The sequence below is a fragment of the Plectropomus leopardus genome, chromosome 5 (genome assembly GCF_008729295.1).
Source record: "Plectropomus leopardus isolate mb chromosome 5, YSFRI_Pleo_2.0, whole genome shotgun sequence".
Taxonomy (NCBI): domain Eukaryota; kingdom Metazoa; phylum Chordata; class Actinopteri; order Perciformes; family Serranidae; genus Plectropomus; species Plectropomus leopardus.
In genome coordinates this window covers 4,131,675-4,159,166 of record NC_056467.1, presented here as the reverse complement: position 1 = coordinate 4,159,166, position 27,492 = coordinate 4,131,675, and the positions used below count along the sequence as shown (strand labels likewise).

At 39.3% G+C, this 27,492-nt stretch overlaps 1 protein-coding gene across 2 annotated transcripts in view; it reads right to left on the bottom strand.

Moving 5' to 3' along the window:
* The window catches only part of clcn2c (chloride channel 2c), a 164,760-nt gene extending 149,544 nt beyond the window's left edge, over positions 1 to 15,216 (bottom strand). For both annotated transcript variants that reach the window (XM_042486275.1, XM_042486276.1), the window contains exon 1: positions 14,972 to 15,216. In XM_042486275.1, coding sequence (XP_042342209.1) covers positions 14,972 to 15,022 — 51 coding nt within the window. In that variant the 5' untranslated portion in view covers positions 15,023 to 15,216. The remainder of the gene's footprint in view (positions 1 to 14,971) is intronic.
* Between the last annotated feature and the right edge of the window lie 12,276 nt (positions 15,217 to 27,492).

Sequence of the window (27,492 nt, the reverse complement as noted above, 5' to 3'; positions counted from 1 at the left end):
ACACTAAAGGCCAACGCTGTTGTGTCAAACTTCACTCCTGTCACACCTCTTTTGATTCCACAATGCTGGCATGCTGCCTAAAATCACACACTTGAGCAGAGTGATGCTGTAGTTATTTGGATCTGTCTAAAGGTACAAAGACAATAAACTGAAAACATTTTAGTATCCACTGGTTATGAGCTCAACAAGTTTCTGTTATGACTCGAGGCACACTGCAGTCTTTTAAGAGAAACCCCCCATCATCATCATCATTTTATCAGCCAAGTCACACTTGATCCCAAATAATCCAGCAGTAGAAAGTGAAGGTCAGCTGAGTGTGTGAGCATGTGTGTGTGTGTGAGTGTATGATCAGAGGCTGGGGAAAAAAAAGAGACCAACAAGGGGGGTGAGAAGTCCAGAAAGATACACACAGCAGGTAAACTGCACATATGACTCCAGCAAAACACCACAGAATTTGACATTTACGTGAAATCCAGAGAAACAGAGGCAGGGCGTGATTAATCCACTATGCCCTGATGAGCTGCTCAGGGCCAGGCTTCATCAGCACCAGTTCAACTCTCCTCATCACAGCCGCATGACTAGCAATATGACAGGCACGAGTCACTGTGGCAGAGCTCAGAGAGGGTAAAAAGACACAGGTGGGAAATCGTGAGTGTATCTCACACCTGCCTGTGTGAGCTCACTCAAGAGCTGCGAGTAAGAAAAAAGGCCAAGTGCCTATTAATGAAAAAATGTGTGTGGGCTTTATAAGGACGTGTGTGTGTGTTAGTGTGTGTAGTGTCAGAGCGCTGTAATGCCTGCTGATAACCAGTGTTTGGTGCATCAAAGCACCTTCCATCTTGCCTTCCAATCTGTCAGACCGCGGCCCGTGGTGCCTCGGCTGCCAAAAGCAGCGCTGATCAACTCTATCAGCGGCTAAACACTGCCAAGCGTCTGTTTAATTACACTCCATCAACAGTAAACTAACAGCAATTAGAGGGCAGGCGGGCAAGGGGGAGAGGAACTGTAATTCACGGGTTGATGAACTGAGGACCGAACTGGTGATGAGACATGTACAGTACACTGGTTACACATGAAAGACACGGGTGAAGAAACGTCACGTTTGATGCCCGTTTACAGTATCAACTACACTTACCGCCTCCTTGTACGCCTCCACAGTTGCAGTTTACATGAACATCTGTCCATAGTCATATGCAGCCATGACAGCTGACAATGCTTCAAATATGGATGTTGCTGCAAAGACGCAACAAATTTTAAAATGTTGACGCTTCACACTGATCTTTAAGTCGTCAGCACAGAAGATCCTAAAACACAGTTTCAAGACTAGTGTCACCACTTCAGTGTCTTTTAACAAGAACAGCACTGCTAAAATCAGAAAAGTCTTTCCTTTGCATATAAAAGAAAAATAATCAGCATTCATATCGTGAAAATGGTCGTTGTGTACTCGGATCCAGAAAAACAACCAAAAACACTGTAGTTTGCATGCCAGGCCAGGAGCTGGCGGCGTAACTTAGAAATGACACACCAAAGAAGAACACCACGTGCATATGCGGCCGTGATGTCATCGTTGTCACAGGATCCGTGCATTACCTTCACACGGCATCAGAAGGTGTTGCGTTTTCAGAATATTACACTCTGGAACCCAGTTTCGAATGTTTGCGTTTTCAGGCCCCCAAAACGCTGTTGTCGTGTGAACGCAAGGCCAACCGCAACAAACGCTTCACACAAGAACCGTTAGCGTGTAAACAGCTCCTGAATGTTTCACATTCTATACCTGAGTTATGGCTTTATATGACGGAGAGTTGTTTATGCTGAACATTATGATGTCACAGTAAAGTTAACCTTTAACCTTCTGGATATAAAATGATATCTCTTTCTCATTTTGTTACTAAACATTTGTTTGAAATTTTGTCACAGTAGGATATGAATTCATGAATTTTGTGAGGTAACAGTGACCTTAAACTACCAAATCAGGTAGTTTAAGGTAGGTGTTGTTGTTGTTGTTTGAGTCCAAGTGGATGTTTATTTCCAATTTGAGGAAATTCCCACCCTTGAGATATCATATTCATAAGACTAGTTTGGACAGAACAGTAACTCCAAAACATAACGCCTCCGGCCCAGTGTTTCCCCTGCAAAGACGTGATCATTAAGACTGTTATCTAGAACTTGACAAAATTCCACGGAAACATAAAAATTATTCACGGTAAAACTTTATTTTTTAATAATCTTCCTCCACATGATTCTTTAATTTTACAAATGCTCTCATTTGTGTGGTTTGATACAAATAGCCATAACTTTTATAACTAATGTTAGATGTCTAACATAAATTATCATGCCCCGAATCGTTTATTGCCCCCCCTGGCTAGAAGAGTGACTCTCTATGATGTACTTAATGGTCCATTTGAGGACATTTAAGATAATCCTGGTTTAACGCTGAGGTTCGATTATATTGATTATATTTTCCTTTGGCTATTTGTATGCCAAGTGTCAGGTGTACTGACCCATTTGTTAACCCAGGGGTCGGACAACTGGAGCCGCAAAACATATTTGATACTTAAAATAAAGGTAACACAACACATATAGTCAAAATTAGCCTATCAGTATTATTAATGGGTCTATATTCATTAATATGTTTTACCACTGTTTACTATTTTTTGTTACATTAACTTTGCAGCGTTGGTGGTAAAAATTAACAGATCTATCCATGCACTATTAACTTCTCCATTTTCCTCTGAGACTTCACCTATCTTGGATTTGGAATCCGTAGTCAAGGTTTTTTGATTCAGGACCGCCCACCACTTTTGAAATTTGGCAAAATTTAGCAGAAAATGCACCAAGGACACAGAAATATTATGCATATTTCAGTTAATGAAACGCTAATACATTTTTATATTCTGTGTACAGGCTACATATTTTTGCAACTGAAAAATGCAAGAGTAATTTTTGGCCTATAACAATGATAAAATTGAATGAAAATCTTTAAAAATAGTCACTATATTCATTTCCACATCAATTTTAGTCAGAGACATAGGAGCCGCTGGAGAGGGGCACATGTGGCTCCAGAGCCACAGGTTGCTCACCCCTGTGTTAACCAAAAAAAACTATTCTTAGTTGGAAAACCCTCTGAATGACAGTGTGTCATAGGACTCCATGGATTTAGAAGCTCTTTCTCAACAGAAGTGTGTCATCAACATAGCTTGGTATGTACGTCATTTTTTCACAATGCATTTAAGTGCAGCTGTGGCCAAATTTAAAGGAGCAAAAAATAAATGTATAATGTCTGATGACAAGGACTTCCTGACACTCATGTTTGATCAGAGCTGGTGACTAATCAGCGTATATATTCCACAGTAGAAAATGTGCTAATGCCTGCGTAAACACTGAGGCAGTCAGCCACAGTGTGGAAGATCAGCAGTGACAGCAGATAAGGACCGGCCACACCGGAGATCCTCCTGTCTGACCGCAACATGATGATGACACAGACTGATCGTTGGGTGACAAACCGCTCTGTGGAAGGGATCACATCAGATCCTCTGCATGAGCAATAATTAGCCCGTTTATTCCTGCAGCCACCCACAACAGACACTAAAGAGGCTCAGTGTTCAGGCTGGTAAGTAAAGTTGGGGTTGATCCTCATATGTTTGGACTGAAACTGACAATAAGCATTATGCTATTTTTGCTAATGTGAGAATTACCCTGGAAAATCATTGATAAGTGGACTAATTGGAACTAGTCATGATCAGTTAACCATGCCCATTTCTGTGCTTAATTGAATTTTCCTGATATTTGTATTCATCAGAATGGAAACGATGACAAACATGCAGAGTCAAATTAAGCGATTTATTCCAGGGCATCAAGGAAAATATTATGCCAAAATCTGATTGAGAAGATATTTTGAGTTTCAATATCCAATATCCAATGGTTTTTAAATAAAAATGTATTCATTTTAACAGCACAGCAAATTAGTGTTTGTTCTTCTGCCAAAATAACAGGGAAAACAAAAAGGAAAAGGCATAACATATAAATAAAGGTAATTCAATATGACAGAGTAAAATATGATGATACTTTAGACAGAATATAATAACGTTTTTTAAGTCTTCAGTTTTGCTGCAACTGCCTCCTCTCTTTAGCTCATTGTTGTTGATCACTGAGTTCTCTACTTAATAAAAGGCAAAGGAAGAGGAAGACACACACACACACACACACACACACACAGCCTTGTAAACAATTAGGCAGAGACACTCGAGCAGCTCTTTAAGCATCACCAGCGTAGAGCAGACACATCATTCACACAAGGTGAAGGGCACTGAAACAGAAGGTGGCTGCACAGCGGAGCCTTTTTAACAGCCCCGCTAACTGTGACTGACTGTTTAAGTATTCAGTCTTGAGTGTGGATCTTTTTCATGGCATGCAGTTGATACATAAACAAGGTCACCTCTATCAAAAAAAATGGTGTTTCATGTTAAAGCATCTCTGTAAACATGGAAAATCTCAGAGCAGACACACTCAAACACACACACACACACACACACACACACACACACGGCTGATAGTGAACTGAACATCCACTGATGTGTCAACTCTGACTTTACAGCTTTAGCTCGGCATCAGGTCACCTCAAGGTGAAGGGTCAGTGTGACCCCTGAGAGAAAGATTTCAGACTTTGTAGGACTTTGACTTTATTGTAGGTTTGGTTTCACAGGTGGGACAGTCTCAAAAAGTATGTAATATTATATTACAAATGTTTCCTTGATATACTGCCAGAATAAATGCCGCATTGTACTTAGGCTGCAACTTACGATTATTTTCATCAATTAATCAGTCGATTATTTTTTTCGATTAATCGATGAATCAGATTTTAAAAAACAAAAATAGAAATAATACCAAAATAAGCATTTCTTTTCTCCCATTACTTTGTTCAAAAATAGATAATCATTATTACAGTGCTAAAAGTGTAGTAAACATTCCCAAGCTGTGGAAATAATAGTAAATTATAAATAGTAAATAAAATGAACTACTAAATCAAATATGAAACAATTCAAAAACTAAATGTTGAAAAATGGCTGGACAGGGTTCAACTTCAATCAGATAAGCGATGACTCTGGTTAGCTGTAGCCACTCATATAGATCATATACAGTATATTTAGTCAGAAAGTATAAAAAGCTTATTGTGCAGTAGTTTCTGCCCAATTGTGTGCTGAAAATATGAGAAAGAGTGACATGACAAAGGAAAGGACTGTCCACTGAGCATCCCATATAAATGGAAATGCAGCTGCATCTCAAACTGTTTGCTTTTCAAGAAAAAATGAGGATGGGATGACAGGAAGTCAGAACCGAAATGTTGATGTGGGTGGCAACAGTAAACACTTTTATTTTCTAAATTCTATCTCTTTGAGAAAAGGGAAGAATCTACATTTACTTTTAAATAATGCAAGTTTTTACATTTAACTATTCTGCCCACAGATTGATTTGTACATATTCATGGATTAGCCCTTGTATAAAATTCAAATTTCTTGGTATTAAGTTTTAAACTATTGATGCTTTGTGAGAAAATCTAACATTGTGCTGTGTGGGTGTCTTCAGATTGTGACTGACAGTATGAGTTTGAGTCATGCCTTAATGTGTGGATGCACACATTAAGGCATGACTCAAACTCATACTGTCAGTCACAATCTGAAGACACCCACACAGCACAATGTTAGATTTTCTCACAAAGCATCAATAGTTTAAAACTTAATACCAAGTTAACACACAAATAAATGTTTTAAATTTAATTCAGAAATTAGAAATCAACAAAATTGGGGTTTTTTTTAAATAATAAACTTCCATCTCAAAACTTTATAAAAACACAGAAGTTTAGCTAAAAATAAGACACAAGAGGAAGTACATACACATCTGACATCAACAACATGGGCTATTTTCAGTGGAAAGAACAGCCAAATGTGTTTAATTAAAAAAAAACCAGTAAGTTCAAATAAATGATAAACTGTCCCATTTTTTTCATTCTTAGAAGCATTTCAGGGCCTTTGCACAGCCTCCTTATGACCTTTCTTTCATCCAGTATTTACCTAAAATTAACTAAAATAAAATGTTAAACTTTAAACAAAATCTTGAGTCTCACCTATTAGTCATGGTTAGAGAGGAACCAGGAAATTCATGTGAACCAGACTTTCAGGTCCAAGCAGACACATAGAGGCTAATTTTGGAACATAACCATTACTAATTCTTCATTATCTTACTTGCAAGTTAAGTGGGAGTTAAAAGCTCCTACCTCCTCCTAAAGGATTTCAATATGGGGAATAAATGCAGATAAAACTGCAACATCATCTGAGGTAGTTAAACAAATAAACAGTAGTATGTTTTACAGTGAAAAGCAATCAAATCACCTCAGCCTTTTTGCATCCGGCTTACATATCAACAGTTAACTTGGAAATAACGGCTGTCAGCATGTGAATGAAGAACACATGCAGCATTTAGTTTTTATTACAGATTATTAATTACAAAAGTGCATTTGATAAATGTGAACCCATGGGCACAATATTCACTGCAGTGGATTTAGAGCTTCTACGCTAAGTCGCTGTTATTAATTTTGGATTTCTTAGTCAACATGTCAATAGCAGATTTTTAAAAGTCCTAATTTCACTTTGAAATTTCACAAGAAAACAAACAAACAAAGGATACAGTTCAGGTGAGTATTCATACAGGGATAAGTCCATTCTGATAGACTATTTTGTCTGAATGAATGACCGACTCTTAATTCATAATCCCCTTAATTTATCAGATATCATCTCTGGTCCATTGTGTCATAATCCACACATCTGCCTAGGATTTCGATAAAATGTGATGGTCATTTGTAAATATTTTCTGACATTTTAGAGACAAAATGATTCAACTAATCAAACAAAAGAAAAAGATGCAGCCTAGTCGGAGATTACTGATCCCAAAAAAAGTTCAAATCAATGCAAGTTGGTTTTCAAACTGTAGAAAGTTAAGTAGAAACTATTAAGTAGTAGAGCTGATTTTCCTAATTGAAAATTAACCTTCAAACGTATTTCCTTTGTGTTTTTGTGCTGTTCTGCGTCCAGCCCTGTACTGACGTTTTAACTGCTGAGTTCTTCTCTATTAATCAGCAATACTGAGGGTTATCATCACTGAATCAACGTCTGCTTACCTCACATCTCCGCTTTGCATCTATCTCTAATCCATGTTTCCTAAGGACACCAGGGAGGGAAGAAATGATTGTATGGCACTTATCAAGAGACACGCCTCAACACTTGAAACATGCTCATCTGTTAATCTATTGACCCGCCGAGCTTATTCTCTCACTCCCTTTCTTCATCTCTCAGCGGTTAATCATCAACACGCCGCCAGCCTGTGTGATCAATGCATCCAAGAACAAACAGCCGCTCACACACAAACACATTCCACCTTTGCTTTTACCTGCAGACACAGTCAACATCTCTTATGTCTTGTGGAGTGTTTGCCAAAATCACAGTTATTACAAACAGTTCCTCATTTAGAGGCTTTTGTGCAAATGTTTGTGTTTAGACCTCGAGATCCCTCCACACATCGAGTCCTGACTGAGGAAATCCATCATGGCTGTTTGCCCAGAGAATAAATAGAGGTGGATTTGTCATTTCGGTAAAGAAAAAAACAAAAAAAAAGCAATGGCTGATCTTTGTAACCAAGAGAAAAACTGTTAGAGGCTTTTGATGCTTATCTGCTGCAAAAGCCAGGCTATTCACAACTTAGCTCTGAACAAATGTTATGCAAGCAGCCCTTTCTCCACAAACCAAAAGCAAGGGTCAAGGAGTTGTTGACCTGTCTTGTAAAAATAAAAAAAGACTTTACCCACAAGGCGTGATGTTGGGAAACAGAGGAGCAAAGAGGGCAAGTAAAAAGGGAAATTTCCACTACGAGCAGACATCAAACGGACGTGGCTACATAGAGCCTAATTACCACAGCAAGGCGAATAACACAGGGTTACAAATTACCCAGTGTCACAGCAAGACAGATGGCTGCAACACACACAAAAACACAAGGGTTACCACTCCCAAATTATTACGTTTCCATACTTCTCTGCACTACACTTTCACTTCCCTGTTGCTCTAGATCTACAGACGTAATTACAATATTAACGCTTCCCTCATCAAAAACCAGAAGTCCTGCCGACAGAGAAACATGCTTCACCATAACTTGCTGTCACAGGAAACAGCCTGTACAAACTGCTGCAAGTCACTGATTTTGTGCTTTTGTTTTTCTTCTACATGCATATGTGTCGTCTTTTATCCTACTGTGTTCCCTCTTGAAATCTGGGGGAAACTTTTAGACCCAGCAGAATTAACAGTTAAGTTTCACTTTCAATGTACATGATGTTCTGCTGCTCCATCTGTACCCAGAGTACGCTTTCCGAGACTGTGGTGCAATGCACGGGGCATAAAATGACGATGATAATTATCTAAATAGAATTTTCCTCAATAATAATATAAAAAATGTTTAATAAATCCTCCATATAATTAAGCCACTCATACACCCTTTCGAGGAGGGCAGTAATGCACCTTAGACTCCAGTTATCATCCAGTTGACCACTAAAGCGCACAGAAAACCAATGCTGAACAACATTCAACATGCACATAAAAATATTTTCAGTATTATTGTTTTAACTACGGGTTACTGTGACTGAAATCGCTGCATAACTTTAGCTACAGTCGCTGTACAGTTTACTCATCTCATCTCTCACAATGCTAATGGTAAGTTAAAAAATGAACATGACTGACTGTGGATGTAAAACTGTAATACTGACCACAGTTGAAATTTTTGTTCAATCTTTTTATTCTGTTAACATTGTCGTTAAAGCACTTAAAAAATGTTTCAACCCCTGTGCAAAGACTTCGACGTGCTGTTGACCACACAATCTACCTTAGATTTGCAAAATGTTCTGCTGTTTAACAAATATTATGTTCTCACAATAGATAGTTTAAGAGACAACATATTATTCATATGATTTTTTCAACTTTTATCTAAGAAGCAAATATCAGCCCTTAAAAGAAATAATTACTTGACTTTACTGGTAGATAATTATCAATAGTGACCAATATGGTAAATTTTATCATGATAACATTCGTGATAGCCATTCGCCCAGCAGTACATACATTTCAACAGCAGTCCTAATGAACAGTCCAGCTCAGGCAGTTGTTTTAATCGCTGCAAATGTGTGGGAAGCCCTGTGTCATGACCACAGTTGTAATTAAGCTTCCGACTCAGCCGAGGGGCAAGTCAAACATGAAGTTACGTGTTTTACAGGATCCAAGTAAAAACACATTAAAATCAGTGTCTGTCCTTTGATTCAGTATTTGCTGTTCACCTTATCTTTTACCTTATGACTCTTATCATAGCTGCTGAACAGCCGCAACACATAAAACAAACGGGGGTGGGGGGGACACAAGCAATGCTGGTCATAAGCCTCCAGACAGGCCATATCACCATGTGACCCTGTCTCACACGCACCATTACCCAGCACATTCATACAGCCTTGTAATAACAATAACCAGCCATCAAAGCCAGGGAGTGAGACAAAAAGGGAAGGCGTGACAATCCGCCGTCTGTTCGGGGATGGGAGGAAAAGGAGGAACGTATCAAGACTCCCAGCGTCATGGACATAATGAAACCAGCAGGACGTAGCAACAGAACAATGCCGCAGACTCCCACACACACGCATGCTGTACATCAGCAACAACCACTTTGCATTATCTCAGAGATGATTGGCTCAATCTGATGTTGCAATTTTGTGATTCCATCTAAATCATGATAACAGACTATCTTGGGCTGCAGTGTCACCTGACAGACACTACTGTCAATATTGCCAAATTGTTTAAGATTATCAATGTGATGTAAAGGTCTGTGACTGAATGGATCCACTAAAACATTTTGCACAGGACATCAGGTTTAATATGCAATTTCTATTTGTTTGGTATGTCTATTATGCCTCTATTAGTGCCTAATTACATCTTGGCAGACGCACATGTTATTTAGAAGTAGGGGATGTGTTCCACCCAGAAAGCTTTGGTAGTGTGTTATTGTTTTCAGTTAGCTCAATCATGCTAATCAGGTTAGCCCAGCTCAGATAGCTAGTACCATGTCTGAAGAAAAACAACAAGAGAAGTCAAAGTTGTACTGTACTGTTAAGTTAATTCAGTATAGTGTCTTAATCCTGTATGGGTTAAGCTCCAAAATAGAGCCCAAGCAACTTGTCTATTAATCGATTAATTGATCTACATACAAATTAACTGGCAGCAATTTTCAGTTAATGGATTTTTTAAAGCAGAAATGCCACATATTCAGTGGTTTCACTTTCTTCTGGTTTACTTAAAGTCTGTAAAGTTCTATAGCAGTTATAATGAATATCTTTCAGTTTTACACTGTTTGTCAGAAAAAACAAACAGCTCGAATCGGTCACCTTGAGCTTTACAAACCTGTCATCCATAATTAAATTCGCAGTTAGTTGCAGAATTACTCCTTAAAAAAAATTAAAGTTACATAATAATACCAAGTGATTGCATCACTTGTTTGCCCCTCTGGAAATCATCTGCGTCTTTCAAACTTTTACCACCAGTTTGTAACACAGGCTTTCTGTTATCATGTTTTTCGTCGTCTCCAAGCTCAAGATAACCATGACGATGTCATCAGGTTTATTTTTTCAGATTTCCAGAGCCACATAACACATAATACCACTATTCTTACAGGCTGAGAAGTACTCCTCGTGATCTTAATTTGTAAAGTCCCTTTAAAAGCATAACATATTTAGATCTCATATTTGGGATCATTATGATTACTCTGTTAATTATTAAAAAGTGAACTGAAAACAAGACTGGCGGCACTGTCCAACCCAGGTCAACTGACATTACTGCACCTTGCTGGTAATAATACCATCTAACATGCCAACTCAGTTGCGATGGAGACAGATGACTGTGATAACTACCGTCCAGAACTAAGTCTTTATCCGCAGAGCACTTCAGCAACTTGTGATAGCAGATTTAAACTTGGAAAAAACAACAACCAACACCACAACTTTTTATTGCAGAAAACGCAGGACTCAAACATGCTCTAATGTTGCTCTGTTGAAAAGGTTTCATTGTGTGCATATAATTTTGTGATGCAATCGGAGCAATACTGATATGCGGCATTGCAGGCTTCATAAAATGTCATAAATATTAGCCTCTCACTCTCTTGTGATTGGATCCAAATTCATGCCATTGTACAATGCCTAATAAAACCTAAGAATAAAACACTACCTTTGATCACAAGGCAGTCCATTTATTATTGAATGACACCATGTTACAGAAACATACACACACCTGTGTGCAGATAAAAGTGTATTTATGCTAACATAAAAGCACCACTAAAGCTGATACTGGTTAAGGTATTGTTTGCCAAATTTCATCAAAATACTGAATTTCAGTGTTTTGGTAGATTTTCTTCAGCATTTATGTTATTTTTCATTATCATCATCAAAAGGTAACCTATGGTTGATTGATAAATGATCTACAAGGAACTGTGATTGGCAGGGATCTTCATCAAACGGTGAGTGATTTAGGGTTTGAACGGCACCTTTAAACTCATGCCAGGCCTCTTCAGAGCATTTCATTGGGACTTAAATTCAATGCTGAATGCCAACACTCAGAGTTTTCCGCACATGCGTTTATTGTTGCAGCCTGCAACAATCAAAACATCTGCCTGTCGCTACAAACTGTTTTTATATTTTTGGAGCTGGGCCATTTATTAGGAGCGCTATAGGAATATGCCATTCGGTTATGCATTGCACCACACTCTCAGCACACAGGGCGACTCTGGGCACAAACGGAGCAGAAGAAAAGCAGACGCAGTGAAAGTGAAACATAAGCACTTTTTGTGCTGGGTCTAAAGCTTGCTTTCACTCACAAACAGCTACTCCTCTAATCTACTGATTTGTTCAGCTCTGATTAAATTCACTGAGTAATTATCCACCCCTAAAATCAAACTCCACAAACTGTTGCTGAGGGAAAAAAAAGAAAATGTTGCAACTGTGCTACATTCATGGACCCGCAAAAAAAAAGAATTTAGAGAAGGGACAAAAAACAAAAATGGCAAGAGGAAACACTGCCAACACTGATATTGTGCTGTTGTTTACTGAAATGATGGACTCTTTAAGCGCCTTGTTTCAATGCCAAAAATTAAAAATTTCAACATTTTGTTATTCTGGAAAAAGCCTCTCACAAAGATGACTGCAGAACAGTGAAATCTGGGAGAATTATGTAAAAACATTTGAGGATAAAGGAAAGCAAATGTACAACATTATGTAATTTTGCATGAATACTCCAACAACACTGTGTCCAGCATATCCCACACAAATCATCTTCATACAAATCCAAACTGATGCATCAGTCTGATGTTAACAGACAATATGTTGAGGCTGGTTTTATTTTGCAACTATAAGTGCTCCTTACTCCTGGCCCCGCCAACATTTCTACAGCCAGCCTTTCAGCCTCTCTCACAGCCAAACTACACTGGCCTCTTTGAGCATCCACTGCCCACAACAAACCCACACAACCACCATGACTGCCAATATCACACAAAGACACCATGTTACTACAACCCACGGCAAGGAGATGGGGGGCAGAGAGAGGTCTCATTTATGTTATTCTCACACTGTAGCTATTTTTATTTGATTCTATTTAGATGCTTCTACAATCTTGTTCGTGTAACAACTGTCCAAGCGCAGCAGGTTGAGCTCAGATTAACAGAAAAGGTGGTGTGGATGGATTTCTTTTGTTTTGCACAGAGAGAGCTGCTTGCATGTTCCTTTCAGAGAGCCGCAGAGCCGAGCACGAGACCCCGCTAGGGTGACAGAGCGTCCAGCGCTGAATCAGCGGGTCGCATGTTGTGTAATCTCTCACACAAACACACACACACAGATTAACAGCACTCAGAGAGGGCGGACAAAGAAACTTTTTCAAGAGAAGGAAACAGAGGCCCAAAGAAGTCTTACAGTTGTGGCTCTTCTTAATTTAAAGCCTCGCTGCCACTGAATGGGTCCAGTTGGCCTATAAAACTTGTCTCTTCAAATAGCAGATTGTTTAGGCTTGACAGAAGTTTGACAGGAAAGTTCAACCTACACACACAGTACTCTCAGTATACCTTTAACCATAATGTGGGGCACAATATAAACCTGTTCTCCTCAATGCTGGATCTGAGAACCCCACCGGGAACATTGGGAGGTGCAAAGTGATGATTGTGTAAATGCTCTAAATTATAGTTAACTGCACCTGTTAAAGAATGTATGAGAATGCTTGTTTCTCCCTTTACCACTGTTACCTTCCACGTTACACAATTCATTGCTAAATATTAATTTATAACAGCCCTCACAGAAAGGCCAAGGACAAAATAGGAGCTGTCCATGGGCTCTGATCTGTGTATGAAGGCCTGTGACATGCAAATGTGAGCCCCATGCTGTATGAAACAGATCGAATATCAAACCCCTCACTCAACTGACACACCCTCTAAACCTTGTGCAGACCACCTACTGCATGCATCCCAACAACTGCCTGCCTGTTACGTAAGACAGAAGAAATCACCTGAGGTAATGGTTAAGAGGCATACAGTAACTTATAAAGTTTACGATCAAATTCAGTGCCCTGAAGAAAGGTTAGCAGACATTGCATGGGACACGTGCACAGATGCATCTCATCTTGCAACACAATATGCGTGTACACAGCACAGCAGAACAACAATGAATCGATCTATTGTTGGTTGGCGGTGACTGATATCAATGCAGCCTACACATACTGAGCTCCAAAGTAACTTCACTGACTGTTGTACTGTTTATGTGAAGATGACTTCATGCTCTTGCATGTAGTAGGTGTTTCATTTATGATGGCAGACAGATCCAAACATTTGCCAAATCGAGGTTTTTGAATGTGCAAATCATTAAGAAAAATTCCATTTAAAAATCTCTCAAAAGAGAGCTACTTTGTTTATGGCAAATATGCACATCTTATAAAACATGCCCCTAGTCCTTTTACAAATCACTAAGAGCCCATTGTGAATTCGGCTAATCTGTTAAGGACCAAGCTGCACTTCATGTCCTAAAATTTCAACTTTTAATTCCTTCACACTACTCGATACCGCCCACCATGGTGCTTTTTGGTTGGCACAAGATGGTGTGTGAAAACAGGCAAAATTGCTGGGAAAGGTGACACAAATGAAGGTTTTGTGAAAACGTTTTAATGCCGAATTTATCGGCACATTGTTGAATTTCAAAACGAGCATAAAGTCACTTTCTAACACGCGTTTACGACAATATACACGGCTTTCTTGAAACGCGTGGGATTTTGGCAATGAAGTTTGGCCAAAATCTTGCCATACATGAGACAACTACCTGTAGCTGTACAGGGAAATCCAGATGTTATGCTAATAAAGCCCTTTAACGCTGCAAAGCTAGCGGCTAAAGACACTCAACGTGACATGTTGGACAACTTAGAAACGTGTCCTTACTTGTGTCACAACACACAAGTACACACAAGAGCAAATGGAGACGCAAACTACACACAGGGACTTCCGACACCGCAAACCTCAGTCACTTTCACGTGAGCGACAGGAGGTCGAACTTCGTTTGAAATTTGACAATTTATAGTTGACGCTTGGATTTTTGGCAAAACACACACTCAAGTCTGATTTTCCCGAATCACGGAGACACGGTGTTTCATTCGGCACACACAAGTTACACCAACATGCATTAATTGCGATTAAATTACAACTTTTTGACCACATTTCAAACTGCTCGCTGTCTTGTAGCTAGTGTCAGATGTGTTAGCCAGCAGGGTTAAATTGAAAGATTTGTCAGTGGGATCTGGCTTCCCTTTGACCATGCAAAGAGGGACTGTACATACTGGGTGACCAGTGGACAAAGTTCATATTGGTAACAAGTTAAACTTACCAGCGTTTGTTCATACTGCAGCGCCCGCTGGTCTGACCCGTCCCCTGCCATGGCTCTGCTGTCTCTGCCCGGCGACTTGATGAAGAGTTTTCGGCTTGCAAGTGAGAGTAAACCGACAGCGATGTCTCTCTGTGAGACCGCTGATTAAAGCATTGGAGTGACTTTAGTTTCTGTATGGGAGTTCACAAAAGAAACTCCAACTACAGCGTGCGTCCCGGTTACAGTAGGTTCCTTCATTTTATAGCCTCAAGTCCCCAGCAAGATACACACTGTGAGGCGGGACTTAGTTGGTTTGATGTGGAATCGACCCTCCCATCTGGGACAAGTGTCAGTCAAAACTGAAGGAATTACGCTCTCCGAGTTACAGCTTTTTTTTACATGCAAAGATGTGTCTCACTGTGTTGCATTGATTTTGAATGTTTAGACAAAAGGTTAAAATGAGGCAAAAATAACTATCAGAAGGAAATGTGTGGTGAGTTAGGCTACCTGAGTCCAGGTGGACCTTTCCTCCACACAACCATGAATGTTGATGATTAACTTTTATAGCCTTTTTCATTAGAGCAAACAATTTAATGGTTGATTGTATGTTGGCATTCTTTGTCTTTATTATATTCAAAAAAACATGAATAACTCTTTAGTTAAATTCTGCTGAGCTGGCCTATTCCTCCCCAGGTAGCCAAAATGACCTGGCCGAGAATCAGCCTGAACTCGGCACGCCAGAAGAAATGAGTCAGGCCACATCTGGTCACCCAACTCGGCTGACACCTGGCATGAATGACACCCCAGAATCGGGCCAAATAAACCAGCCCGATTCCAGCCACCAACACTGCCATCAATGACCCATTATCAAAAATGACCTGGCCCAAAATAGGCCCAAACTCAGCATGCCGGAGGAAATGAATCAGGCTGCATCCAGTTACCGGACTCGACTTAGCATTAATGATGCCCCAGAATTGGGCCAAATGAACCTGCTCGCTTCCAGCTGCCAACACGGCCATCAGATCTTCTGAGCCGTAAAACCTAAACCAGTTAAACAAGACAATAAAACTTAATCAATATTCCCACAAGATTCAACACAAATTTTCTTTTTAATTTAACCCAGAGTTTACAAAACGTTAATTGTAGACAAAACATTATTTGGTTGCTATAATAAAGTTGCAAGTGATGATTATAATGTTAAATGGCTAATACATACTGTTTAGGACTTCTATAAATATTACATCTTTAATACTGCCACCCAAACAATGTTTAGAGATGGTTTGCAAACCAGTCATCGGCCAATAAACAAATCGTTACGAATATTTTATTGTGTTTTGCTAGTACTCCTTTTCCACCAACATGTTCCAGCACATAATTTTGAACCATTCAGAGCATTTCTATCAAACATGAACTGACTCAAAAATTGCAGGTTTGTCTTAAGTTGAAGTGCAAACCTTGATGACATAAGTGGGCCTGTTATATTCTGATGGTTTATGCTTATTTTGAGGGTAAAACAAATAACTGTAATAACAACACAAAAGTTTGCAGGTATTAAATGTGTTTACTTCTGTTGTGCGTAGTGCAACGTCCTCCGCTGATGATAGATCCTTGATTACAATGGTTTTGTGCAAAACTGGTGGAAATGCAGGCTGGTTCACTAGATTGCAACAAGGCTCCAAGAATCCTGAACAGAACCGATGCAGGAACCAGGGCTAATTTGGCTGAAAAGGGATCTAAGTGTTATAATACACCATTTTAGGTCCGCTGTGTAAGATTTAGGGGGATTTAGTGGCGTCTAGTGAGTTTGCAGATTGCAGCTGGATGAAAACTCTCCCACTTAGAATTTTGTCAGTGTTTATTGTTCAGGGGGTTTTACTTAGCCTAATTATCTGCAGCAGTATCTTCTTCTCATTAAACAAATAGAACAGGTGATTAAAACCAATAAACACTGAATAAAACAGTTTCATGTTAAAAATCAGTGTTTTCCATCACTGCTCATAGCAGCAGGACTGCCACGTACTGACTGATGCAAAAACACAAGCGAAGGAATGGTGCTGTGTGGAGCCAGTGTTTGGTTTGTCTGTTCTGGGCTATATATAAAACATGGCAGTGCAACATGGTGATCTTTGTAGATGAAGACCTGCTCCCTATGCTAAGGTAACGAAAACACAAAAGTATGTATTTCAGGTGATTATAAACTGAAGAAATCATACTTATTACATCATATTCTATTTCTGCCAATATACCCCCCAAAATCCAACAAACTGGACCCTTAACTAAAGTTTATTAACAATTAACTTATCACATATGGCTATAAATGTTAACATTTTTTGTCCTTCAGAGACATTGCGTCGATAATTTGTGCTTGTACAAATAATGGTCTCCTATCTTCCAGGCTACATTAGTCATTAACAGCAGTGAAAGTTGTAGGTGGGAGATAAAGAGTGTAATTTGTAAGCCCACATCCCACTTTGGGGAATGCTGAGGTAAATTACAAAGTACAGAGTTGCAAGATAGGGTCAGTCCAGATTAAGATATCTTGACAACCCACAGATATAGTGCCAACAGAAGATCAAACTTTTCACCTATGCACTGAAATATCTTAACATCTACTGGACTGATTGGCACCAAATGACGAACTGTTCCTGAGAATGGATCCTAATGACTTTGGTGATTGCCTGACGTTTTACTTCTGGTGCCACAAGCTTCAGTTTAAAGTGAAATGTCTAAACAACTATTGGATGGATTGTCATGTTCTCCTCCCCGTCAGGATGAATTACAACAACTTTGGCACCATCATCAGGTCAAACTGCTGCTAACATGACTGTAGAAAGTTTATACCTTGAAGAAAAAGTAAAATAACTATATTGTCCTGATGTGAATCCACAGTGGACTACTTGGCTTGCACTCCTCTGTGTGACCGGGCCTTTCAAATTTTTAGACGATCAGACGTTGCAGTTTTCAAGATAGTAACAGCTGGTCACAGGCAGAGGATGACGTCAAGCACATGCTTGATTTAATTAGTCTTGAGAAACTTGATACTGAGAAACTAAAGTGTTTGATGTTCTTTGCAATGAGGTGAAACAAATACAGGGAACCTATACATAGCTGTCAGCAGGGAGTTCAACCTGAAATGGAACTCTACAAAAACACACACTTGAGCTCACAAAGACGTTTTCCACTTCAACAGAATATGTGAGTGTTGGATAGAGTAGGTTAATCATTAGAACAGCTCTGCTTTGTGTGAATCTCGTTTGAAAGTGGCAGCCTTTGTAGTTTAACCCCTCGTCTTGTGGAATTGCTCTCCTTGAGGTTAAATGAGGGCTCATTCTCTTTCAACTCATGATAGCTCTGCTTCCTCACAATGGAAAATGACTGGAGGTGCATGACAAGCAGAAGCAGTGATGATCAACACATCGAGTTTACACCAGTTATTCAGATCTATGTTATGATGGAAGCAGGCTAAAAGAAATACCCTGTCTCGCCACATCCTCCAGCGTTATCGGGGTATCCGGGGGAATTACCAGGCCAGATGGGATTGAAAATCCCTTCAGTTGCCGCTTTTGTTTCTTGCTATAGAGCTGCAACGAAGTACCGCCCCTGCATTTTTACACAAAACCAAAAGATGGAGGCGTCATTCCGCTCCAGTGTTTGATTATACACTGCATCGCAGCATCCTTCGATCAAAAGCACATGACGGGCGTGATGTTTAACACCTGTAGAATGACATATAATACATGTGTCGGCAGCGCTTTTTAAACACTGTCAAAGGCTTAACATGTATTTGCAGACATTTACAGCGGCTGCTTTTTAAATCTCCCGGCGTAGGTTGCATGAATAAACTCGTCGCCAAAAATTCAATCCTGTGCAACCCATGGTCACGGCTCTCTGGCTTTACTTTTTACACAGACCTCGTTACAGTGCTGTTACTACCTGCAGTCGTGTCTCAGAGGCGAGACCACAGTGACATTATATACAGAACAGCACGGCGGCATAATGGCGTGATATTCCCGGACAGGTTGTGTAAATGCAGCTGGTGTGTTCTGGCTCAGCGTTAGTGCCTCTTCCTATTTAAGCACGGCAAGAAAACATCCACAAAAAAGGTGAAAAGGAGCTATCCTGATCAGATGCTCAAGCCCTTTTAATCCTTTGACATCGGAGCAAATTGGGCTTGATTTCTTTCAAAAACGTGGGAAGAGGGTGACCAACAACCTAACAAGAAATTTAGGCAGAAAAAACCCCCCAAAACAAACAAAAAACAGGAAAATGTACTCAAGAAAGTGACATATATATACACACATATATAAATGTGTGTGTGTGTGTGTGTGTGTGTTTCTTTTTTAAATATATAATTAACAGAATTAAAAATATAGACTTCCTCAGGTAACACAGACTTGCAGAAGCTCTGACTTTTGGTTTATAACTAATCACTGTCTGAAGGCTGTTTCACAAAGATGTAATCCCTTCAAGTGTTTGAGGTATTAGGTGGTATGGTGAGAGAAGAATTAATTAGTGATTTTTTTATCGGGGGGGTCAACATCCAACATGACTGTGACTAAGACGACTCAAAACATGAGAGATGGAAAAATTGTTGTTTAGACAGGAGTTGTAAATACCAGCTTCAAGTACTGAAGCCTTGAGACTTACAGACATAAACCTGTTTTTCTTTGCCTCAGCTCTCTTATTCTCTTCTTGAATGCATATAAAACAGTGTTTGTCACATCCATATTACGGCTAATGTAATCCATCAGCAGCCCTAATACAAAAGCTAATGGCTTTTGTTTGACTGTGTGACAGCTTGTTTGCTTGAAGCCTCAGAGTGTGACAGACACCAGGGGTAAACACACCTACAGAATGGCAAATTAGGCAGCTGACAACAAAGCAAAGGGATGGATTGATGATAATTTCTCTTTAATAAGCTGTTTTTGTTTGTCTTTACACAGGATTTATGTCATGCCTGTGTGTTTTTCAATAGTACGCAGAGCCATGTACACAAAGGAAAGTTACCATAACATCATACAGGACGTTCAATGTTCCAGAGTCAATAAACTATTATCTAATTCAAACAGTGAGTCAGTTACAGAGTGTGCTGCACAATAGAATTGGCACATTCCTAAAATGGTAATTGGAGAATGGAGGTCAACAAGAGGGAGAGGCCGGAGCAGTGACGCTGTTAAAAACCGTTCAGCTCCGCACTGTGTGACAGAGACTCAGGTGGGCCGGCACCTGTTCAGCCGTGACCGTCCCGCTCTGGGCCAGATTAGTCCTTTTCACATGGTCTGTGTTGACAAGACGGATCAGTGTGACTGGATGAAAAGCCCACCACAGTTCACTATTTCTAATCCTCTTTGGATTTCTGTGGAAGACCCATCTGACATCCTCCAGCAGCTCTGTCTGCGCTCCGGTCATCAGGGACACAGTCAGGATTTTGTATTCTTTTTTTTTTTCATCCTGCTGGCTTTCAGTGATGGAAAGTGACTGAGCATATATTCAAGCTAGTTAGTTGTTATTTTGCACATTTTCTCCTTTGATTTAAACTATTTTCCCCCTTTTTCCACTATGAAGTTCTGCCAAATGGTTGAGATGTCCATTAACAGTGAAAGTGCACTTTCAGCAATCTGCGTTTTATTTACTCATCTCTTTTTATAGACATAGAAAATGTGTAAATCAAAACAACTTTAGAAAAATTCGATTTAGAGGCATTGTCAGAAGCTACGTATGATATTCATAAGTACGTTTTATCAGTGTAGCATCACCTGAAAATATGAATGTTTTTGTTACCTTAGAATGAACCTGTTTATCTATGAAGTGGGTCCTCTCACTGAGTCCACCATGTTGTTTCTACAGTACCCCAAAAGGGACAAATCAAACACTGGCTCCAGCATTAGCATTCACACACTTAATTTCCCAATATTGTCAATGAAGAAAATCTAAAACAGATTTCTGACAAGTCATGCTGATATAATGCTTTAGAAAATAGGCATTAGGTTTATGATACTGTTTCATAATCAGAAAACACTGCAGGTCTATTTCATTGCAGCATTCAGCTTTTGTAAATCATTACCACCTCCTCCATTAAATGTAATTTTTTGCATCACAAAGCACGTTCTCAAAAATGATTACAAAGTTGTCACAATCGTGGAGAGGTTTTCATTTACATTATTATGTTTAGTAAGTTATCTGGGACCAACTATACTTCAACTACTGGCTCATCTGGTTTTGTTAAGTACAATTAATTAGACAATTAAGCGTCTAAACTCAAAGTAAGACCAGGAAGGATGAATTTTACAAAATGTGTCACAAGGTCATAAAACATCTATTGTTCAATGCAAAAAAAAATCTGTTTCGTTTTTTTAAGTCCTGATTTTAAGTCGTTGTTTTGTTTTGTTTTTTTAAACTGCCCTGCCAGTGCCTAATGAACATTTCAACCTGTTGTCGCTTGTAGGACTTTTTTTTGTTTTTTTTGTTTTTTTGAAGGATTCAAGCCAAGACTCAAAGAATCATATTATAGTCAAACATGTCTTTGTAGGATTGGAGATTTGAACACAATAAAATGCCACTTACACATTAGTACATCTGTTCTAATAATCATGTAATATATTCATTGAAGAACTTTTTTTCTGATAATATTCCTATACTTTTATTAAAGTAGGAAATATAAGGGTTAATATGCAAAATATGCATTGTACAAATGCTTCAACTTATTGCAGAAGTTTTCATAGAATGCGGTGTCGCTGCTTCAACTTACAGGTCTTTTTCCACCTCTGCTGGATTTACTTTTCTTACATCCAGGTAAAGTATCACTTAAAATATCCCAAATCAGAGAGAAACAAAACATAATAAAAGAGACCGTCCAGGTTTATTACCAAATATCTCAAATGCTTCTCAACATGTCCTGCCTCCTGCCACAGCTGGTTTCCTTTAATCATTACCTTGGTCTTTTCCTGCCAGTAACTATGTAGTTTTAGTTGCTTAAACTCAACCAAACCTTAAACATACAGTAGAGAACTTTAACAGCAGCTATTCATAGTAACACAGTCACATTCAAAAACTGCAATGTACAATCTCATCCTATTACTGTCACTCATGGTGTGGGGACTATATGTGCTGCACTGTATGTGCTGGATGTTACATAGGATACCTTGCACTATAATGGCGGTCAGAAAGTATGCAGAGAAATACTCATTTCCAGCCAAATTGGCCTTCTCACGCACATAAACTTTAAAGAACCTCTCCAACATTTAGGCCATCACCAACCTATTGTTAATTCAACATCCAGTTTACGTAACAGAAAAGAGCAAAAAGAGCAAAGAAAAGAAACAGAAGAATTTATCAGTTTAACAGAAATATTTTGAGCCGATTTCCCACTGCACAAAAAAGCCCAAACAACCATTAACATCTCTGAATGCACTAATTAAACTCTCTTTAACAGCAAAACGCAATGATCACAAGATACTGTCCATCTCCGCCCAAGCAGTGCTAAAATATTGTTCCAAAATAATCTGCAGTGAGTTTGAAAGAGAGACCGAAGAAGTATAAAAGGAAGTAACCACAGTTTCATTTTCACTGACCTCTATGTTGCAGTAAAATAAACAGAAAGGCAATCTTGTCAGAGCTGTTCTAGTCTACTGGCAATCGGAAAAGAGTGTTCAGCCTATTTTTAGTGAGTTTTTTCATGTTCAAAGAAAAAAAGTTGCAGCAGCTGTAGTTTTGGTGTAAAATTGGTATTTGTAGCCTTTTCTGGAACGTTAGAGCCCTGACACACCAAGCCAACAACCAGTCATTGGTCAGCGTTGGGCTGTCACGGAGCATCTGTGGCCCTAGTTTTGGATGTGTGATCTGCACCGCTGGTGCTAGTCAGCCTTTGACAGCTTTGTTTCTACTGATTCAGTATGTTGATCAGCGTCAGGGCCTTTAGGCCTCCCTCCAAATGCTCAGTTATCACCATGTGACCGAATGTAGCCCATTAATCAAAGGCAGTCATTTATATAAAACATTTTATATAAAAAGACTGAAGTCACCTGAGGACACTTCTTCTTTGAGGGCTCGCATGAAATGTGGTTGAAAGCTGAAATATTTTTATCAAGCTCTAATAGCCAAAACTCAACTGAGTGAACTTTATCAGTGGTGCTTTGCATAAACACAAGATGGTTATCTATTTTGTTTACCGCTGATTTTGTTTAACCCTAACCCATCAACATGCAGACAATTGAGCCTATTTCACCTTGTGCTCACCCCAAATGTGTGATTTTACCAAAGGAGAAGTTTTTCAAGACATGCCCCTGTCTTTAGTCTAGTAAAGGGAAAAGCAAACGTCCCAGGGTGGTAGAAAACATAATGATTCCCCATACAGTTTCTTCAATGCAGAAGGCAGCACAGTCTGACAATGTTTTTACAGACGTAAATGCAATGGTTAAAATCCCAGTATTTCAGCTTGTCATTTTCAGCATGCTCCGAAATGGTTTTTAAAATCACACGTACCAGAGCTGTCAAAGTTCAGCTTTTCATTTCACTAGGACAAATGAAGCTAATCATAACATTGCACTTTCCAGGAATTATATTATTATTATTATATTTCTTTCTTTCACTGTCACACAAGTTGGCACACTGTCATAACAGATTATAATTGCCCCAGAGGAAGATGGACATAACCCACGATGGCCTTTATGAGCACAACAGGCATGTCAAGCGTTGGATTTCTCGACATGTCTAAGAATTGTCCAGAGAGTTGTAGAAAACCAAAAATACAAGAGCAAAAGTGTAAGGTATGGATCAAATACTGTGTCTGTCCACTCTGAAGCAGTTTAGAGTATTAAGGCACCAAGCACTCTCCTTTAGAAATGCTTGTTGGATGGTTGAACAGCTCCGGAACATTTGCACAGATTAAATTCACCCCTAAAGCAGATCTGCTGATCGCAATTCCATCGGATTTGATTGATTTTGCTGAAAAACGTCACCATTTCTATCCTGGCGTGTCCAAGCTTTCAAACATCTCAATCAAGCTCTGTTCTTTCATGCTCGACACAACTGTTTCTGTCACCGATCCACCAAGTGCAACACTCTGAAAACCTTTTCTTTTGCAATGTTAATGGTGAAACAGTGAGCAATAAAACTAATCAAATCTGTCTTTTTTGTCAAGGTAGCTGAGGCCTGCTCCACACACACACTCACACACACAAGCACACATGCAAGCTTTTTTGAAAAACAAATCTTTCTCCTGCATTTTCAAAAACATCCACATTAGCAAAAAAATTGTCTTCCAAATAAAAACACAATTGAAGCACTGTGAAGGGCATGTCAAACCAACAGGTGGAAATTAACCGTAACCCTAACGCCACACAAAAAAGAAGAAGAAAAAGAAGGGAAAAAAACTACTACCTGAAGGGCAACTGGAGTAGTAACCTCCATGGTGCTTTCTGGTTTTTCCATTCCTCAGTGTAGAGCAAGAATAACTGTACACTTCTGTAAAAAAAAAGTCTTGTCAGCAAGGTTAGAGCAAACACTAATTTGGTAATGTCTGCCATTGCTCAAAAAGTCGCCTCGTTCGTGACAGCTCACAAAGAAGATATCAGCGCACGCTCTGACATCACAAACTGAAATCTCAGTTTTCTCTGTCGCCACATTGACACTGAAAAATCTCTACCCTGGATAGAGTTTTACAAAAGGTTTGTTTTCAGTGATTGAAAGCAGTTTATGTGTGGACAAATGGCCAAACACTTAAAAAACACCTGCTTTGTTATAAAAAAAAAAAAAAAACCCTGTTTACCTGTGGACAAGGCCTAAGGTTGACACCCACGAATGCCACATGGATCATCATCATGTAGCATTAGCCTCAATCTTTTAGTACAACATCACAGCCATCAAGTGAATTTAGGGCTGTTAAATGATTCATTTCTAAAATTGCATATAATCGCTGAGTTTTATTTAGTTAAATGCTATTTGTTGCATTTTTTAATCACACGTTTTCAGTTCCATTATTTTGTATTACAAAACAGTTAGGAAGTCTGTATTAACTAAGTGAAGCAGTTCTTACCAAATTGTCTAGATCAGGAATCATTTAACAGCAAACAATTGCATGGAACGAGCATAAAGTGGGCATGACTGTAAAGGGGAGACTCGTGGGTACCTATAGACCCCATTTTTAATCAGTTATTTGGAGGTCAGAGGTCAAAATTTAGCCTAACTTTGGAGCGTTTCATATGATACCAGTATCATCACTCTGGCTTTAAAACTCAACCCAGTACAGCCTCTAAAAAGCAGTAATGTTGGCCAGTGATTGATGCAGTTCTGAAAAATTGATGCATTAGCTACGGACCTTAATCGTATCACCATTGACGCAATAATACTCAGAAGGCCTAATGAGTATTTATCTTTTCATATCTTTTAAGAGGAAACCAAGTCAGCTGAAAACATCAGGTGGAGCAACACGTTCTCACTCTGAACTCGTCACATGGTGTCTGTCAGGACCTTCTGCATCAACCTATGGTATTTTAAGTATCCTTCTGCATCAGCTGTTTACGCTCCAGGACGTCGGTACAGTGATGTCAACAAATGCACAGGGTGAGATGAAGAAGCATGCTCCTTAACGGCATAGACTGTCACGATGGTTGGGATTAGGTAACAGACAGTTTCCCTTGTTAGGCTGGTTATGTACTACAAATCCAAAAGTCCCGGAGGAAAATAGAGAATTTAACAGTGTGTAAAAAGATTTGTTTGCTTTAACTGCCAACTCTATTAAGTTAAAGTACCAACTACTCATGAATAAGCCCACTGTAGGGTAGCCACATTGTTGTAAAACATATTATATAAGTTCTTATTTAGACAAATAATGTTGATAGACTTATTTAGACTTAATTGGCAGTGTTACACTAACTGTGAGGCTCAAATTTGTTTTGCTGCCCCAGACATTTTTAAAAATTATTTTTGGTCAAAAATGGCTTTTTTGATTGTAAATGCTGCCGACTCGTTTAGGTTAAGAGCCACATGGTAAGATGTAGACCCCCCCCCCCCCCCCACACACACACACACACACCCACACACACACATCCACATGGGATTCCCAAAACTCCCGCATGAAAGTGTTGTTTGTGGGACTGGTCCACGTCCCCACCCCTCCCCCCTTCAAGGGCACTCACGCTCCTTACATTACGTGGTTACTGGCAGCATTATTACCTGACGCCTGGCAAAATAAATGGTCACCAACTAGAAATAAAAAAGCTGCTTTTGTTTACTTTGTCTGAAATCAGGGTTGTTCCAAATATAACTTAGCATTTCAAGGAGTAAGTCTGTCACTGTTATCACTGTAAACTGCATGTGTGCCATGCAAAAACAGAAAACCTCACAGGAATAGCAACAATAATTAACGGGCCAGGCCTTTTTTAATGGGTAATTAAGGGGCGCTCGTTTTGACCATCCCAATTAAGAAATGGAGACCCCACACGACACAGAAATTATTATTTTAAATATAAGGAAAAAAACCTTGAACCTCTTTTCATTACGGGGGATAGAAAACAAGCATCTATTTCCATGTATATAAAAACATGTTTACTATGAGCTACATCTTTTTTCCAATTCTATAAGTTCATCAACCCCTGAAGAGGTCAGACTTTTTACTGGCTGTTATTATCCCTTCAGGCTTTGTTCCAGTCTCCCTCTCAAGTAAATCATGTGTGGTTAACCAATGAAAAAGCTTTTCTTTTAACTCTAATCACGTGTCTTACAGCTGGGAGTGCTGCTTTTAGCCAGTTTTATTTATATCATTAGAATCCATGAGGTCTTATTTTCATATTTGTCCTGCTCATGTGTTATCTCTCTCAACACACCTACAAACACAAACACACACTCTCTTCTTTAACCAGTGATAACATTATCCTTCTTTACTGCTTTTCTCAGTCCCCTTTTGACCTTTTTTGGCTTTAAATGGTCTTGATCTGTCCTCCACCACTTAATATGCTTATTCCTGGTTTGTGTGAGATTGTATGTATACTCTATGTGTTTCGATGTAAAGCTATTCTCTGATGAAGCATATCATGTTGTTTGTTTCAGCCACGACACTGTCATTTTCTGTCTGTTTTAATATGTATGTCTGCAGTAAAATCAAATGTAACATCTCTAATGCTTCCTCCCCTTTGCACCATGTGGAGATCTCACAATCACCCTGCAGCTATTTGTGGTTGTTGTGCATCAAACTTCACAAAGCAGCTCAAAATTCTTTCAGGTCAATGTAACACAAGTTAATGATGGTCTGTGACTGTAACAATCAGGCCCTGCGGCTGCTCCTCTTGTGCAACACTGACCCCCTTTGTTGGAGATACTATACACAGATACCACAAATACAGAAGGTGCACACACACACACACACACACACACACACACACACACCCTGTAACCTGACAGATATTATGTATCCTGTAAGATATTATGTGAACCGTCAAATCATCAAACCATCGAACTGTTGATTGAACCTCAACGTGGAAACTTGGGAGCTGTAACTTTTTTTGAACAGCCAATTAGATCTGGCGTGTGTTTAGGAAGTCCACATT